This window comes from Petromyzon marinus, chromosome 58, assembly GCF_048934315.1.
Source record: "Petromyzon marinus isolate PM22_M1 ecotype Great Lakes invasive population chromosome 58, UKy_Petmar_22M1.pri1.0, whole genome shotgun sequence".
In the NCBI taxonomy this organism is placed as follows: domain Eukaryota; kingdom Metazoa; phylum Chordata; class Hyperoartia; order Petromyzontiformes; family Petromyzontidae; genus Petromyzon; species Petromyzon marinus.
Window position 1 is genome coordinate 602,298 of NC_133724.1, and position 18,761 is coordinate 621,058.

Sequence of the window (18,761 nt, forward strand, 5' to 3'; positions counted from 1 at the left end):
AGGATTCGAGATCGGAGGTGGGGGTGAATGCAATTATGTAATAGATCAATACTGATCTATTCAACACCACGGTGGACTAAAGTGGTGAAACATTTGTCAATTATGTAATCGATCAACGACTCTCACAAATAGGTAAACATTAACAAGACTGTGGGAACAACGAGGTGTAGCGGCCACCTGGAGCGTCAGGAACAGTGTTAGCGCAACCGCACGCATCTTGCACGGGTCCTTATTGACGAATCGGAGTATGCTCCAGGGTCCAGCAGTGAGTTGTCCGCATTGTGGCTCAGTCCTGTGGGTGGCACAGGAGCATGCACAAAGTGGGTGGCACAGGAGCATGCACAAAGTGATTCCATTTCTCCGGGCGGCTGCTGTGGCTTGTCGGACACCCTAAGAGCCCGGGCGGTGTAACAGGACATGGAGATGAGGTGCTTGCGTGACGACGGAGTTTCGTAGGGCATTGAGACGCGAAGGGTGAACAAACCAATGGGGACGCATCGCGGCCGATTTACTTCCACGATTTCCACCGGGCCCTGCCACGGTCGGCGCCGTTTGGGAGACGTCCGTAATGGGACCTGCGGGCAACTCAACCGGGCCTCGTCGCCTACCGCCCAGGCGAGTGCGTGAACCCCCACGCCTCGCCGTCCCGCTCGTTGGCGGCCTGGGCCTTCGGCCGTGCTCGCCATTGCCGCTGTGCGTGCTTCCAATAGTCTCGGTCGAGCGTGGTCTGCGAGGACGCGGGTTGGTCGGGCACGCCCGTGGGGGTTTTACCCAACTGGGGTTCTATGGGCGGATGAGGCTGGGCACGAGGGGAAAGGGGAACAATCCCGTGGAGGCACGTGGGGGCCTCACCTACAACCTGGCAGAGCATGGACGTTCTCGTTCTGTTCAGCCGTTCCACCGCGCCATCCATCTGAGGATTTGTATGGGGAAGCGCGCTTCTTTTTTGTGCCCGGCGCCTCGCACACATCCCGTAGGAGTTTCCCGATGAAAAATGTCGCCCCTGATCAGTAAGGAGCTGTTCGGGGGCCTCGTCGATCACAAATCCATGGAGGAACGCAGGTTGATGAAGGGCGTGGACTAACGCACCTCCCATTTATCCTCAGCTAACCGTGACCCTTCAACATTTATGAGTAACACTACCACACTGGTTTCACACGGAGACTTTCGCGACAAATATCATCCGGAACAGAGGTTTTTTTGGGTTAGATCGCGTAAATATATAAATGTTGTGTCGTTAAACCCGCCACCACCCGACACAGCCAACTAGTAAGGGTTGTCACGTCATCAGAACGTGGCCAATTCGTCACTAGTACAGCACTAGTGTATAGTGTAGTGTATAGTGTAGTGTCTAATGTAGTGTATAGTGTAGTATACTAGTACAGCACTAGTGTATAGTGTAGTGTATAGTGTAGTATACTAGTACAGCACTAGTGTATAGTGTAGTGTATAGTGTAGTGTATAGTGTAGTGTATAGTGTAGTGTATAGTGTAGTAAACTAGTACAGCACTAACCGGTTGTGTTGGAGAGCCAAGCCACAACATTTACAATCTGAGTACGACGTTTCGCCAGTAATTACAACTAGCTTCATCAGGCGACAGCCAAATTTGTGGCAAGCTTCATCAGGCGACAGCCTTTCTTAGTTGGCCGTGTCGGGTGGTGGTGGCTTTCACGACACATTTATATATTTACGCGATCTAACCCAAAAACCCTCTATTATGGCCAACCACATTGGTTACATTGGCATGGCCAGCGTTGCTCCTGGGAGCCGAGAGTCACAATCAGTGAGAATGTATTCATGGCGATGAGAGCTCAGGATCGATAATAAAAAAAAGTGTTCGCGACGAAGGTGGGATTCGAACCCACGCGTGCAGAGCACAATGGATTAGCAGTCCATCGCCTTAACCACTCGGCCACCTCGTCCCCACGCTTCATGGCACACACCGTCAGCTACTATTCGCCACTTCATGGTGGTGATGCCACTTCACGGCACTTGTGCCAGGCTAGGTGCACTTTGAGGCCGCGTGCAGTGCGCAAGTCTTGCTGCTGACAGGTCACAGGACAGAACCCAGGTGTTAGGGGGTTGACTGAGCCGTGCTCCCACTTGTTCCAACAACAGTGGCTTTAGATATACACAACAAAGACAAAGTTTCTTAAAGAACCTTGGGGGCCGTCCATAAATTACGTCACGCGATTTTTGACGATTTTTGACCCCCCCCCCCCCATCGTCACACGACGTCACAAAAAAGTCAGAACCCCCCTCAAATATGACGTCACAAGCTCTGCCCCCCCCCCCCCAAATATATAAAACATGCTTCAAATCGCTTTAAACTATCGTCATTGTAGTGCGTATTTAATGTGGCGCTGCACTCTGAACATTCATTAAAAAGTCTATTTAATCAAGTATAACGTGTTGTCTATATTTATTTAAAGTTGCGCATTTTGATGTGACGTCACATTTCTCACCCCCACCTCCCCGTCACACATCGTCACAAATGTCCGACCCCCACCCTAGGTGCGTGACGTCATTTATGGACGGCCCCATAGGCGACGTTTCGGGAAATGGCCATTTCTTAGAGCCCTTTAAGTAAAGCAGAGAGGCAAGAGAAAGAGGATAAGAATCGTGGGGCCTGATGAGAATGGGTTTTTTTTTCTGATTCCCAGATTTTCAGCGAGCTTATGAAGTACAGTAGTTACCTAATAGCTATTAAGTTACCTAATAGCTATTAGTAATTACATAATAGCTATTAGCTAACTGCGTATGCAAATATAAAACAATCGGTAGGTTCTTATGCGAATTGAAAAACAAAGTTACTGGAAGCGAACTTCATTTGCCATTTTAAAAACTGATCATAAAAAAACATTTTAAAAGGTAATTCTCATGAGGCCCCATGGCGTAAACTCTACATTCATTAACAAAAAACACTGTCGCTAATGAAAACCATCTCTCATAATCCACTCTGCCCTGTGTGCCCTGATGAAGGCCCGCTGCCCGAAACGTCGCCTTCTGACGGCCCTGTTGTTTATCTTGCACCACTGCCGCGTTGTATTTGTGCAGTGGTTTGTGAGATTAACTTTTGCACGAACGACGCTGTAATCTTTATTTATAATTATTATAAATACATGGCCACCACCACGTCGCTTTACCTAAGATAAAATAATACATAGTTTAGTTAGATTTTAAATATATTTTAAAGTGACTTGCTAACCTTCCCTATACTTCGCACTCCCATAGTTTGTGTTTTGTATTTGTTTGTAGTTGTGACGTTGTGACCCCGTGACCGCGTCCTGGACTTCCTTCCTCAAGAGCTTCACAGCTCTTCGGATTCCCCCTACGCAAGATGGCCGACCGTGGCCACGTGACGCGACGCCGATCAGCTGTGCGCCGCACGCGCTCCAACGGGAGCGGGTGGAGGGAGGAATCGATTCTTTATCTCTGATGGAGAGCATCGATTAATCTCGTTCATTCGTAATCAAAATCGTTATTTGTACGGTGGCCGGGAGAATCCGATGAGCTACAAAGCTCTTGTTTTAAACAGATGTCCAGGAGGGGCACGGGGTCAGAACGTGACAACGGAGAAGAGAAAAACCCGACAGGAGCGCATCTGAACCCTGCGACTCGCACCGGGTACTCATTTGAGGCTGAGTCCACCTAGGGGAGGCGCACGACCGGTTCGAATAATCGTCACCGGTGTTGGCCGTGATCGGGAATCCGAACTCGGCCTCGCCAGGTTCGCAGCGCAGCGTAGCGCTAACCACCGCGCCACCGCTCCCCAACAACGCCCTGTGTCACGCGCACGGGAATCGATTCGTTGCGACGAAGACTTAAAGAGAGGAAATCGAAGCTTCGAGGAATCGATCCTTCCACTTTGTCCCAGTGCAGGCGCGGCGAGCAGAGCCCGGCTCTGTGTTTGTGTGCCGGGTCCGCCTTTGTCTCCCCACAGCGGCAGCTGCACCACCGCCTCGCTCGCTGCCTCCCCCGGCCACTGCGCTGGCCACGTTCGCCATGGCGAGGACCCCGCTGCTGCTGCTCCTGCCGCTGCTGCTGCTGCTGCCCGGTCAGGCCGGGGCAGACCTGCCCGTGAACTGCACGTTCGAGGACCTCGTGGGCACGTGGGAGATGGAGGTCGGGCCGCTCAACTCCGGACCCCAAGTGGACTGCGAGTCAGCAGGTGAGGAGGAGTTGGTGGGGGGGGGGGGTAAGAGACCCCCCTAAGAGACCCCCCCTAAGAGACCCCCCCTAAGAGACTTTCCTAAGAGACCCCCCTAAGAGACCCCCCTAAGAGACCCCCCTTAAGAGACTTTCCTAAGAGACCCCCCTAAGAGACCCCCCTAAGAGGCCCCCCTAAGATACCCCCCTAAGAGGCCCCCCTAAGAGATCCCCCTAAGAGACCCCCCTAAGAGACCCGCCTAAGAGACCCCCTAAGAGGCCCCTAAGATGCCCCTAAGAGACCCCCCTAAGAGGCCCCCTAAGAGGCCCCCTAAGAGGCCCCCTAAGAGACCCCCCTAAGAGACCCCCCTAAGTGGCCCCCTAAGAGACCCCCTAAGAGGCCCCCTAAGAGGCCCCCTAAGAGGCCCCTTTAGAGACCCCCTAAGTGGCCCCCTAAGAGACCCCCTAAGTGGCCCCTAAGAGACCCCCTAAGTGGCCCCTTTAGAGACCCCCTAAGTGGCCCCCTAAGAGACCCCCCTAAGTGGCCCCCCTAAGAGACCCCCCTAAGGGGCCCCCTAAGAGGCCCCCTTAGAGAGCCCCTAAGAGACCCCCTAAGATGCCCCTAAGAGACCCCCTAAGTGGCCCCTAAGAGACCCCCTAAGTGGCCCCCTAAGTGGCCCCTAAGAGACCCCCTAAGAGACCCCCTAAGTGGCCCATAAGAGACCCCTAAGAGACTCCCTAAGTGGACCCTAAGAGACCCCCTAAGAGACCCCCTAAGAGACCCCCTAAGTGGCCCCTAAGAGACCCCCTAAGAGACCCCCTAAGTGGCCCCTAAGAGACCCCCTAAGTGGCCCCTAAGAGACCCTCTAAGAGACCCCCTAAGTGGCCCCCAAAAGACCCCCTAAGAGACCCCCTAAGAGACCCCTTAAGATGCCCCTAAGAGACCCCCTAAGTGGCCCCTAAGAGACCCCCTAATTGGCCCCTAAGAGACCCCCCAAGAGACCCCCTAAGTGGCCCCTAAGAGACCCCCTAAGTGGCCCCTAAGAGACCCCCTAAGTGACCCCCTTAGATGCCCCCTAAGAGACCCCCTAATTGGCCCCTAAGAGACCACCTAAGAGACCCCCTAAGATGCCCCTAAGAGACCCCCTAAGAGACCCCTAAGATGCCCCCTAAGAGACCCCCTAAGTGGCCCCTAAGATGCCCCCTAAGATGCCCACTTAGAGGCGTTGGGGCCCTGCCACTTCACGGCACTTAATCTTTACAACTTTTACATAAATGGTGCAGCTCGAGTGAGTACATTCCTCATGGTCTAGCAGACTTTGATAATGTGTTTGTTGATCTAATTGTGTCTCTGACTGGCTGGTATTCGGTACACAACTCTTTTAGAAACTGAATCTTTGTCGACTGGAGGAATCCGATGAGCTATAAAGCGATTTTTCAGAGATGTTCGGTAGGGGCGAGGTTCAAAGCCGTAATTATAATATATATTGAATATTGGGGGGGACACATCCCCCCAATCTTCCAATATGCTCAAAATGTCCCCCCCAATATATTTCTATAAAATATATTTCTGTTTATATGATTGTGGTTGTACTTTAATCCCTAACCTCTGCCATTAAATACAATGAAACAAGAAAATGTAAAAAAATAAAAAAACAGTAATGTACACTTTTGATTTAAAGCTTTCGTGACTGCAGTAATTCATATTCTTAGCTCTTTCGGTAAAGTCACGTTGAAGGAAAACAAAATACTAAATTATATATAAAACAATAAAAATTCTCACGACGTTTCGACCATAACACAAACGGTCGTCATCATTGTGGTTGTACTTTAATCCCTAACACCTGATGACGACCGTTTGTGTTATGGTCGAAACGTCGTGAGATTTTTTTTTATTGTTTTATATATATTTTATTATTTTATTGTTTCCCTTCAACGTGACTTTACCGAAAGAGCTAAGAATATGAATAGTAATGTACACTAGCAAACATTATTGTAAAAGATCAATAAAAAGTCCACCCTATGTGTTAGTGAATTTTAAAAAAATATTTTATGCAGGAAATGGCAGGAAATTGGTTTTCAAATGAAGATTTTTTTTTCTGGGCTGGGACCTCCAGACCCTCTAGAAGATTTCCCCCCCCCCCCCCCCATGGCTACGGCCTTGGCGGGGTTATAACAACAAATACAAAAACACGATAGGAGGGCAATGTATGTGCAAGGTAAACAAATAACGAATATAACTGCAAATACAACTAAACTATTTGTTTTCTCTGACCAGGTAAAGCCCACGAAGCTGTACAGCTTCTTTTCCAGAAGTGATCTGGTCACAAATGGTAGCCCAACGAAGGGGGCTAATCTTCACGTGTAAATGTATAGCAGCCAGATAATGTGAATAATGAGATGTGAGTGTACAAATCGATCAGGACATACCTACAAAGTGAGATGTCTCCTCTGGGGGGAAGTATATAATAAGTACATTGTATCAACATATTCATTAAATAACAGGGTGCTTTAATAAATGTTTAACAACTTATATGGGACTACCGTTTTTAATGGGAAAAGAACGGCTAATAATACTGCTACACTGTAACGTGATAACAAATGTAACGTTAATAGCTTCACAGAAGTGAAAGCGTCTCTCCCCACTTGATCGCCATCGTTGTCAACACGTGCCTGGAATCTTCTCCAGGTGGTGTCCAGAGCCCGCAGTCGGAACATTTCCCGTGGTATCGTTGCAAATTCTCAGAAGTGTTAAAACTTTTATTTTTTGAAGCGCCCCGTACTTCTCGCGACTTCATTTGAGTTCTAATCACATGCTGTTAGGGGAGGGAGGGAGGGAGGGCTGCGTCTTTGTGTTGCCTCTGAGGACACTGGTGTGGAGCGGTGTCTGTGCAGGAACATTCCACAGAGTCTCAACACTCGTTTCGATGAGGGTCCTGCATCTGAGGTGCGTTTGGCAGCCTGGCCCTATCGCATTCGCGGCGTGGAGTAAAGCGATGTGGAGGACACCGTGAATCTCACACCGATCCGTTTTGCCTGTCGCCTAGGGGCTGTGCAGCCACCAATCGCCATTTTCCGCAGACCCATCCCGGACATTTCTTAGCCGAGGTCTCTGAGAATGGTTATTCTGGAGGAATCCGATGAGCTCTAAAGCTCTTTTTCACCGATGTCCAGGAGATAGGGGCGGGTCAGAAAGTTTCGACAACAATACAAACGCATGGCAGAATTGAAAAGTATAGGAAAGGTTAGTAAATAACGAAAAATATACAAATCAACTATTTTTATCAGGAAAAGTCCACAGTTTACTGTAATTAAGTTGCACACGAGGTCTCAAATCAATTCCTTCCACCTCGGTCACAAATGCCAAATGTAGAGCCGTCTGGGCCACTACTGGAACAGGTGTCACCGCATGGGTGAGAGAGCTGCACATGAACGTAAAAGTCAACACATTCGTTAATAAGAGCCACGTGCACGAAATGTCACCCATCCACTATTGCTAGTCTACAGTGTCTTGAGATGCAGCTGCGTGTGGATGCCAGGTGCACCCAACTTGTGTGTGTGTGTGTGTTTAACTTCTTTAGCACCGTACGTGGGAGGTGCGGGGAAAGGACAGGAACACTGAACACAAAAAGCAATTCTAATGAAATGAGTTTTCAATTTAGATTTACAAGTTGCACAGCTCCAGTGGCTTCCTAATACCAGAAGGAAAAGCGTTCCAGACAGCCGCAGAAGCGCGCAATGCGGTGACCATCTTTGTTCAGTGGTTAGCCAAAAGCCACCGCTGCGAGGATGACCGGAATTTGCGAGATGATAGTTCATGCTTCTTGACGACGTCGGCGAGCTATCGTGGTTCATTTGTGGCAATGCGCTTTTTTGCGTGTAATGAACCTGCGTTGTGTATGCCCAGGGCGACCCAGCCCCGTAACGCTCGTTGTGTCCCCACGCAGGCAAGGCCGTGCAGGTGGTACGGCTGCACCTGCTCAAGATGAACGTGGCGGCCGACGAGAAGGGAAACCAGGGAACGTTCACCATCATCTACAACCAGGGCTTCGAGGTGGTGCTCGCCGGGTACAAGTGGTTCGCCTTCTTCAACGTAAGCACCGACTGTCGCTCGCAAGGCAACCGTACGCGGCCTTCCCACACACTTGTCTCTCCACGTAGAACATGGTAGAACAGGAATCCCCCGTCATCGGTTGCCTTGTTACTTCACTGACGAATTCCGGAGTCCGGGCCCGAGCACTTGAGTCTCCGCATCTGACGTATTCTCTCCGTCTCTCATATCTCCTTCTCTCTCCCTTCTCACCCGCCCGTCAGTTCACTCAGGTGGGCACCGTCGTGACGAGCCTGTGCGCGGAGACGCGGGCCGGCTGGGTGCACGACGTGCTGGGCCGAAACTGGGCCTGCTTCAGGGGCCGCCGAGTGAAGCCGCGGTCGTGGAGAGGAGCGGAGGCAGCAGGGGGAGAAGAGGGGGGCGTGGGCTCCCAGTGGAGCGTCCAGGAGGCTCCCAGCACGCGGTGAGAGACCACGGGGACAGCGTGCGTCGACGCTGTGATTGTCCGGCGGCAGTGCAGGCCTCGGGGCTGATCTAAAGTTAAATGCCGGCTGTCGCACCTCCAATTAACACGGTTGGCTACATACGGTGTGAAAGAATTTTGACATACGTCCGCCTGACCCTGCATATCCATAATTCGTACTTAGCCGGACCGAGCCGGCTAATAAAAGGGGGGGGGGTGTGTGATAGGTGAGGTGGAGGATGCGGGTACCGACGGCCCCTCGAGACCAACCATCCAACTGGCCACAGCTCAGCACGCCATGCACACAGTAAATACTGAACGCTTTTTGGTCTGTACGGTAAAAAACAAATCACATTCTGCAATGGCCCATTTTCTGTTCCGTGTGAAGTTGATGGACCTTTACAGTTGACTGTGACTCACTGTGACAAGCTGTGACTCGCTGTGACTCACTGTGACTCGCTGTGACTCGCTGTGACTCGCTGTGACACGCTGTGACACGCTGTGACTCGCTGTGACACGCTGTGACTCGCTGTGACACGCTGTGACTCAATGTGACTCACTGTGACTCACAAGGACTCACTGTGACTCACAACGACTCACTGTGACTCGCTGTGACTCGCTGTGACTCGCTGTGACTCGCTGTGACTCACAAGGACTCACAAGGACTCACTGACTCGCTGTGACTCGCTGTGACTCGCTGTGACTCACAAGGACTCACTGTGACTCACTGTGACTCACTGTGCCTCGCAACGACTCACTGTGAGAAGTGCAGGAAACAGCGATGCAGCGTAGCTCAGCACACTTCAGTATTTTTGATGTTTTCGTGACTGTGACCCAATCTTATTGTTTCCATTTTCCAAAAAAGATGTAAAGAGGGAGCGAGGGGGGGGGGTCCCCAAAAAAGGGGAAGTGGGCATAGCCACCCACCGTGAATACGCACAAGTTGTTATCGTTTCCTAAACTGCCCTAAACTGCCATTTGTAAGAGGAAGCGAAAACAGATTTTAGTTGACTCAACCTCACGCACTTGGTTATCTGCGTGAAGCTGTTGCTTTAGGTCACGAGTTTCCCAAGCGACGTTGTTCAGCGCGGTTTGCGGAGGAGGTTGGGGTAATGAGGCTGCGTTCGCCTACGGCTTATCTTTATTTAAATATATAATATTAAATGTGTAATAATGTCGGAACGGAGACCGGTCTGTCGGGTTATCGCTGTCTTAGAGACCCCATCATCAAACACCGGTCTCAAAAAATATATTTTATAGTTTATAGACCTTCATCACAGAACCCGTGTCTGTACATGTGCATATGTACACCTCCTTTTGGTATTATCCACTGCTGGATGGAGACAAAGGTGAGCTGGGCGTGGTTCTAGACACCCCCCCCTCCCCCTGCTAGCCCCCCTTTGTCTGTGGCATGCTGCCCTTAAATAGATAGTCGCCTCGAGCTCTGGCGATACGGTGCAGGATCTTAATCTCTGGTCGTTTTATGTGTCTGCGGGGCGGGTGCCCGCAGTCCAATGTGCAGATAACAAATTGGCTTTCCCATTACACAGCCTGGTCTGGCTTGACGCACTTACATCAGCTGTTTGCGCTCTGCGCTGTCTGGCTTCCGCCTTCCTCTTTCAGAATGGATTTTATTTTTCCCCCGATGGGTGCGTGAGCTCATCGGATGAACGACGCTCCGCAGAGACGCCAAATGTGTCCGGCGTTGACGTCTTTTTCATTGAACGAGGATGGGGCGGGGGTGGGAGTCCATTATTTTACATGGCGAGCTCTTGCCAATGACGTCGGGTAATGCAGCAGTATGCTGATGAGACCCAGAAGGTCATAATCACTGCAGAGGTTCACTTAAGCACACGCTGCTTATACGTGTGTGTGTGCTGAACTTCTTTCGCACCGTACATAGCCAACCGTGCTAATCGGAGCTGCGGGGGCAGGACAACAACACTGAACTGGGAAAAGTGTTGTTTGATATTTGACTGGGAAGCCAACAGGCTGATGGAGTAGACGTTGTATTCATCTGTGGAGAGTCCGAATGGAGTTGTGCTGAAGCTTTATCCGCTTTCACCTGTCAGCTAGATCGCATCTCCCTGTTCAAACTCCCAATGCCCATTTCCATTGGCGGCCCTGAGGCATTGTTGAACACCCCACGTGACACTGGAGGGAGCCACAGAGCATGGGTCAACCACTGAAAGCGGTAACTCCCATTTTATTGACCGTGGGGGAGATGATTGGTTGAGTCGAATCGCATGACCCCGGGATATTGAGTCGTAACTTTCCGATTGTGGAGTCCCGAGTGTTCTGACCTTGCCAGCACCACCGTGTGTCATTCGCTTGGCATTTGGAAAGAGCAGCAGCAGGTCTACAGTGGCCTGTTTAATGCTGCGAGCTATTCCACGGTGTCTGGGACGGTGACCGAGTGGAGCGATCCGCTCGTTCCACCAGAGCACAATGCGTGGTTGTAATGAGGCCTGCCGTCCGTGATGTACGCCTGAGGGTTTGCACCTCCCCGCATTCCCGGTTTGGTGGAGTCCTTGATCCTTCCGATTATTCGGAGAAATATCCCCCACACCTTGTTCCACGTGGGGTCGTTGTTGTTGATGGGACGTGGGTTGTTGACGGTGGTCTCCTGTTGTCAGGGGCAGTGAAACGTGTGACCTGTTCAGGTCCCCCGTGGAGGGGCTCGCCACAGCCGCCCCCCCTCGCAGAGAGCCCTTCTGCCAGCAGCGGCACGAGGAAGCAATTGCTGGGCTGCGCCTGGACCTTGGCAATACGATTGGAATAGAACTGGGGGAGAAAAAGGCAAAGCACGCTGAAGAATCGGACCCAGATTGAGGCTTTGGCCCGCAAGGTCATCCCACGGTAGAGTTGGCGCTTGCCAGAGTTGGCACTTGCCAGGCTTGGCCAGCGAAGATCGCCGAGTCGGAGAAAGACGATGCGAGGTGGGGGGTTGGGCGGAATGGAATTAATGATTGGCCCTGCAGCTGTTTGTGAGTGAGTGCGAGTGGGAATTAGTTTATGTAGGTGGAGAGTGCATCGCTTAGCGCTGCGGTTATTGTGCTGCGCTCCAAACCCGGCAAACCGGGGTTTCGATTCTCGCTCTGAGCCGGTCCTGAACCTTTCCATAGATGGTCTCAGTCTCAAATGAGTACCTTATGCAGTGTGTAAAATATCAGCACTGGGAAGCGGGGCGGGCGTGGTGCCAGTGAGGCATGGTGCTTGCCACAACTCTGCTTCGTACACAGCCCTCAGAGGTACTCGCTCCACAGCACTTTTTGTGTTTAGTTTGTTGTCCTTCCCCGCACCTCCGATGAGCACGGTTGGCTACATGGGGTGTCAAATAAGTTCAACTTACATACAAACAGCCTGAGTAGGCCACGTGGGGGATCTTTCATTATCTGTGTGTATCCGTGTGTTGGTGTCTCGGAGGGTCTTTGTCATCCTAGTCCGCTGGTAAGTGTGGCATCACATCACCCGCCTGGGTCATCTTTCCCAAGCATGGCAACATCTTCTCTCTTGTTTTATTTACAAGGGAAGATCAACAGGAACCTACCTCTGCGTCAATCTAGGACCCCCGTGTCCTTACCCGACATTGCTTTTGGCAAGCCTGAAGATGCCAATGAGACGCTGAATATCAAAACCAGGTGCAGCATTTGCTTTGTACGAAACCGATACTTCTGGAAAAGAAATACGTCCCAGAAAGTTGTGGGGCTGATGTGTAAATATAAATCTTTATTGTTTGTGTGTCGAGGGACAAAGGTGGGACCGAGACGTATTGTACACTTCTTCTTCTGTTACCTATTAGTTCTGTACCATCCTCTGTCACCATTCGCCAAGCGAGCTGCCGCTTGGCGTCATGCACAGGGGTGGGGGGGGGGGCGGTCGTGTCTCCTCCGTCACCTCCGATTAGCACGGTCGGCTGCCGGTCGGCTGCGTACGGTGCAAAACAAATAGTCTTAGCTCTTTCGGTAAAGTCACGTTGAAGGGAAACAATAAAATAATAAAAATATATATTTAAAAAATTCTCACGACGTTTCGACCATAACACAAACGGTCGTCATCAGGTGTGAAAAACCAACGGCAATAAACATTTGAAAGAAGTGGTGGTTCGCGTTTATTTATTTATTTTTAAACGGTTTATTTATAAAAAAACGTCAGCGCCACGCGCAGCGATTTGACAGTTTATTTAGAAGGACGAGTCCATCTATGTTCTGAAAAGAGGAGGGGGGAGACGAAAAATTAATGTATGCTGTCTGAAAGCCACTGTAAGCATGAACAATCAATTAAGACCTGAAATGGTTTATCTAATCCTTCCAATGATTGCGAAGCCAGAATCCATCTTCTCGGTTGAAATTGTCTCTGTGTTTGTATATGTGGATAGCCTCATGAACGAATCTCTCACGGTAGCCAGATGGCTTACAAAGAACCTCTGTCTTGGAGAAGTCAATGTCATGTGAGCCTACTGAATTATAACAATGATCTGCCACGGCCGAGTTGTTGGTCCTACCGTGTTTAAGGTCTGCTTTGTGTTCACGAATGCGGTCCGAGACATGGCGTTTTGGTTTCTCCAATGTAACTACTACCACAGAGGCAACTTAGTTTGTAGACACCAGGGTGTCTACTTGCAAAACAAGTTCGACATATGTATGGACATACGTGCAGATGTGCTGCACCGCTCATGGTGAGCGCGTGGCTCCGTGTTCCGAGCGCACTGCGGTTTCCCCGAACGCGCGCCGTATATCGCACGCTGTGTGTCATGTACCGCGTGTCGCGTGTCGCGTGCCGTGCGCAGGCTGTACGAGCACAACGCGGCCTTCGTGCAGAGGGTCAACGACGCGCAGCGCTCGTGGCGTGCCGTGCGCTACCCCCTCTACGACGGCCTGAGCCTGGGGGAGCTGACGCGTCGGGCCGGTGGGCGCGCGTCGCGCATCCACGGGTGAGACGGGGGAGGGAGAGGCTGACGGGGTCGCAGGTTGTCGGGCTCCGTCGTTGGTTACTCCCCAGTTCGGCGCCACGGTGGCTGTGAGATGTTAGCTACCTCGCCCTGGTATACAGGAGGTCGTGGGTTAGATCACAAACCTGGCGTGTATCTTTCCAAGTGGTCGCGTGGGGTTTTCTCCCGGGTTTTTCCCGTCCACATTTAGGAACGTGCGTTTGGAGTATTTGGCTGCTATACATTTTCCCATGGTAAACCACTTAGTCATTTGTGGCCAGGTCACTTCTGTAACAGAGTGAAATAGCTCAGTGGGCCTTACCTGGTAAAATTATTTTTAAAAATTAGCTAATCCCAATTTGGGCTCTAGGTGTCTCATCATGAGTTTTGAGCGTCCAAATGGATCTCTCGAGCGGGCAGTTGCATCTCCCTGTGGTTGAGAACAACCCGCGGAAACGGACATCACAGAGCCACCTCCGAGATCCCCTTCATCGAGTGACGCTCCCTGGTCCATACGGTAGAAGGCATCACTTTCCCACCAGCTCTGCTGTTTGTATAACGTGCAAACCGAATAATCCTCAGCTGGAATTCATCCAAATTAAGTACGGAACCTGAATTAAATTTGACCCAAGTTCGATTCCCACTCGTGGCCACCACCAGTGATGATTAATCTGACTGGTCTTGAGCCTCCTCTAGGTGTGAAAATATTAGCAGAGGGAAGACAAGGATTATCTGAAATGGTGTGTACGTGTGCGTCTTCGTTTGTAGGCGGCCAAAGCCGGCTGTGGTGACGGAGGAGACGCGACGACTCGCATCCTCCCTGCCCACATCCTGGGACTGGAGGAACGTTAACGGGATCAACTACGTCTCTCCCATCCGTAACCAGGGTGAGCGGTCCCACTGAGACCGGTCTGTCATTGTTTATGGACCTCATCAGAGACCAGTCTGTCTGTCATTGTTTATGGACCTCATCAGAGACCAGTCTGTCATTGTTTATGGACCCATCAGAGACCAGTCTGTCTGTCATTGTTTATGGACCTCACCAGAGACCAGTCTGTCTATCATTGTTTATGGACCTCACCAGAGACCAGTCTGTCTATCATTGTTTATGGACCTCACCAGAGACCAGTCTGTCTATCATTGTTTATGGACCTCACCAGAGACCAGTCTGTCTATCATTGTTTATGGACCCCATCAGAGACCATGCTAAGTCCGCCAATTAAATGCTATTTTTTATGCTAATTCCTTTGTCAAGGCTCTCTGTTTCCTCTCACACAGCTTAAAGGTCGCGGTCTGAGCTTGGCTGTGTTCACTCCAGCGCTGTCTTCTCGACAGTCTGGGCCCTTCACCTGATGAAGGCCTCTTGTGATGTGGCCGAAACGTCGTGATTTTTGTTGTTTTATTTTTTTACCTACGTGACTTTACCGAATAGAACCAAAGAGTATGGATCCTTGCAGTCACGAAAGCTTTAAATCGAGAACCAGTCTGTCTATCATTGTTTATGGACCCATCAGAGACCAGTCTGTCTGTCATTGTTTATGAACCTCATCAGAGACCAGTCTGTCTATCATTGTTTATGGACCTCACCAGAGACCAGTCTGTCTGTCATTGTTTATGGACCTCACCAGATACCAGTCTGTCTGTCATTGTTTATGGACCTCACCAGATACCAGTCTGTCTATCATTGTTTATGGACCTCATCAGAGACCAGTCTGTCTATCATTGTTTATGGACCTCACCAGAGACCAGTCTGTCTGTCATTGTTTATGGACCCATCAGAGACCAGTCTGTCTGTCATTGTTTATGGACCTCATCAGAGACCAGTCTGTCTATCATTGTTTATGGACCCATCAGAGACCAGTCTGTCTATCATTGTTTATGGACCTCATCAGAGACCAGTCTGTCTATCATTGTTTATGGACCTCATCAGAGACTAGTCTGTCTATCATTGTCTATGGACCTCACCAGAGACCAGTCTGTCTATCATTGTTTATGGACCTCACCAGAGACCAGTCTGTCTATCATTGTTTATGGACCTCACCAGAGACCAGTCTGTCTATCATTGTCTATGGACACTATGGGACACTGCTGTATCGCGTGTTGTGTGTAGGATCGTGCGGCAGCTGCTACTCCTTCTCCTCCATGGCCATGCTGGAGGCTCGCATCCGCATCCTGACCAACGCGTCGCAGACGCCCATCCTGAGCACCCAACAGATTGTGTCGTGCAGCAAGTTCTCCCAAGGTCAGACAGACGCCTGCAATGACGAACATTCGGTCAAGGAGAGGAGGAGCGAGCGAGCGTCTCCACCCACACGCCACGTTGAGCACTCGCTCCCCCGAACTGCCTCGCCCGCACCGTGTGCACCCATCACAATGCAGCTCACAACAACAACAGACGCCGTTTACCGCTAAATGGCGGTTGCGTCACCGTAGTGATTGTGCCGCTTTGAGGCCACGGAGTTATCGAACGCCCGTTGGTGGAAGGTCACGGGACACCCAGGTGCCATGGGTTGACTGAGATGACTGGCAGATGCACCAGCTATGCACCAGCTATGCACCAGCTATGCACCAGCTATGCACCAGCTATGCACCAGCTATGCACCAGCTATGCACCAGCTATGCACCAGCTATGCACCAGCTATGCACCAGCTATGCACCAGCTCACTGTGCCAACTCGCTGCGTTTTATCCGCCCGGCGCTCTGCTCGTTGTTGTGAGCATCGCTCCCCTGCACTGCCCAGCAGCGTCCTTCACGAACCTCCTCCACAGAGGCCGATCTTGACACCGCTGGTACCAGCCATTGGCAAGTCTACTCGCCTCCACATCCTCCTGTACCACATCAGCCCCTCTCTTCTCTGGCCCGTGCCATACCCGTTTAGCCCCCTCTATCCGGCCACACCAGCGGTTTAGCTTTAGTTTAGTTACGTTTTTGAGCCAGTTGTCCAAGATTGGGCAACTGGAGATCACCACAGACTCGAGTCTCCCTCCCTCCCTGCCCTGCCCTCCCCTCCCCGTCCAGGCTGCGACGGCGGCTTCCCGTACCTGATCGGCGGCAAGTACGCGCAGGACTTTGGGCTGGTGGAGGAGAGCTGCTACCCGTACACGGGGCGCGGCGACGCCGAGTGCCGGCCCCTGCGCGCCGACTGCTACCGCTTCTACGCGGCGCACTACGGCTACGTGGGCGGCTACTACGGCGCCTGCAACGATGAGCTCATGCGGCTGGAGCTGGTGGCGCACGGGCCGCTAGCGGTCGGCCTGCAGGTGTACGACGACCTGCTGCACTACCGCGGCGGCGTGTACCACCACACGGGGCTGCGCGACTCCTTCAACCCGTTCGAGGAAACGAACCACGCGGTGGCGGTGGTGGGCTACGGCGTGGAGCCGGGCACGGGCGAGCGCTACTGGGTGGTGAAGAACAGCTGGGGGGAGGAATGGGGGGAGCGGGGATTCTTCCGTATTCGGCGCGGGAGCGACGAGTGCGGCATCGAGAGCATCGCCGTTTTCGCCAAGCCCATCCCGCACGTGTGAGTGGGGCGGGGGTGGGGGGGGGGGGGTGACGCGGGGGGTGACGCCGGTGACACCGGCGCTTGCATTGCGCCCGTTACGTAAAGGGATGTTGTGCGTGCAGTGTAAGCGCCTAGGAAAAACCCCCCGATGACAACTGGTTCACTGAAAGTTGAACGCGGCAGCAGCGGCGTGCGGGCGGGCGCTAGTCTGACACACGGGGGCATTGATCGCAATGCGCGTTCTCAATTGGTGACCCTAAATTTGATCGCAGAGGTCACGTGACTACGACTCAGGCTTGTGCGCTGTATAGAGCAACATCGTCACTCTCTCACCCTCTGGCATTGCTGGACAGAGTTGCTCATAAGTTGCCCAAAGGAATGCGCGTTATTGGATACCGTTTCCCCAAAATTTCCACTGTCATGGCCTTATGGGCAATTGTTTAAATATTATTTTAGCATATCATTTTAACACATTTACATATCAGGTATTTCTAGATATCCAGCCAGCATTTCCCAGGTGACCAAGGCATTTCAGGTCCTTATATTTCACACGGAGATCACACAATCTCTCTTTAGAGTCGAGCCTTTTTTTCTGTGGTCTTTAATGAGGCGCGATTGATGAATCGGAATCGAGGGCTCCGATGGTTGCATGTCACACCTGCCGGCTATCCGTGTCAATGTCTGTCGAGGGTAGTACAGCAAGTAGGTTTGTGAGGAAGCCGTGTACATATCACCCTTGCAGAGCTTGCTGCATGTGCATTGAGTGCGCGTCTTGACGTCCGCTGGTTCTCCGACGCGCGCCGTTGAACTTTCCAGTTGCTCGGCCTTGAAACTCGTTCACGCCAGCGGCGACACGGAGCCAAGGTACGGTGAGCCGTGTGCAATAGACCTAAAATACACTGCAGACGAACCTGGTGGGTAAGGCATGAGTGGGTTGATGACTGGTTCCATAGGTTAGCAGTACGAGGTGAGGATGAGGGGGGAACAAGGGACCCTTTTGGGCGGTTGGCTTGGCAAGGAATCGCGCTTCACCTGATGCCAGTTACCACTCGTCACCACCGCTCTCTGTGCCGCCTGTGGGTCGGACAAGCAGCGCCGGCACTGTGGGTGAGGCAGGGCAGTGGTGATGGCTGGACACGAGGTCCAATCCTCTAGTGAGATTGTCTGTGTCGTTATATTGTGAGCGGAAATCAAAGCCTGCAAACAAACACCCCACAAATGCTTCGCTTGCATTAACGGTAACTCTTAATATCTCTGCGAGCCACCAACCTTACCAGGCCTGCTGCATGATATATCCAGCCCTGAGAATCTGGCTTAATTGGCATACGACAAACACTCCTGAGTTGGGAATATACAAGGAGTATGGCTTGTCTGCCTGGAGGCCAGATCAAGGGATTTCAGCAGTAGTTCCGTGATGCCCTCTTATCGTGCCCCGTTGTTGGTTCTCCCCTCCTTATTTGCATGGCTATGGCACCATCACCACACTCGTGGGGCGGCGGGTGCTGTTGAAGCTGCGGTGCCGTTTAAAGGGAATCTTAAGTTCAAGGGTAGTTTAAATCCTGGCTAATCTGATCATAGATCTATGTTCTGGGGTGGGGTGAAGGTTTGTGAATGTTGATTTGTTTTAAAAATAAAATTTTACATTTCAATTTGGTTATTGTT

At 51.5% G+C, this 18,761-nt stretch overlaps 1 protein-coding gene and 1 non-coding gene across 2 annotated transcripts; one reads left to right on the forward strand and one right to left on the reverse strand.

Moving 5' to 3' along the window:
* Positions 1–1,841: 1,841 nt before the first annotated feature.
* On the reverse strand, positions 1,842–1,923 carry TRNAS-GCU (transfer RNA serine (anticodon GCU)). The gene has a single exon. It is a non-coding gene; the product is annotated as a tRNA-Ser (tRNA).
* Positions 1,924–3,388: 1,465 nt separating this feature from the next.
* On the forward strand, positions 3,389–18,752 carry LOC116955225 (dipeptidyl peptidase 1-like). Its single transcript, XM_032976243.2, has 7 exons — positions 3,389–4,172; positions 8,098–8,243; positions 8,465–8,664; positions 13,454–13,597; positions 14,363–14,481; positions 15,705–15,836; positions 16,613–18,752. The coding sequence occupies exons 1-7, from the start codon at positions 4,007–4,009 to the stop codon at positions 17,119–17,121; spliced, it is 1,416 nt and encodes a 471-aa protein (XP_032832134.1). The 5' UTR covers positions 3,389–4,006; the 3' UTR covers positions 17,122–18,752.
* The last annotated feature ends 9 nt before the right edge of the window (positions 18,753–18,761 follow it).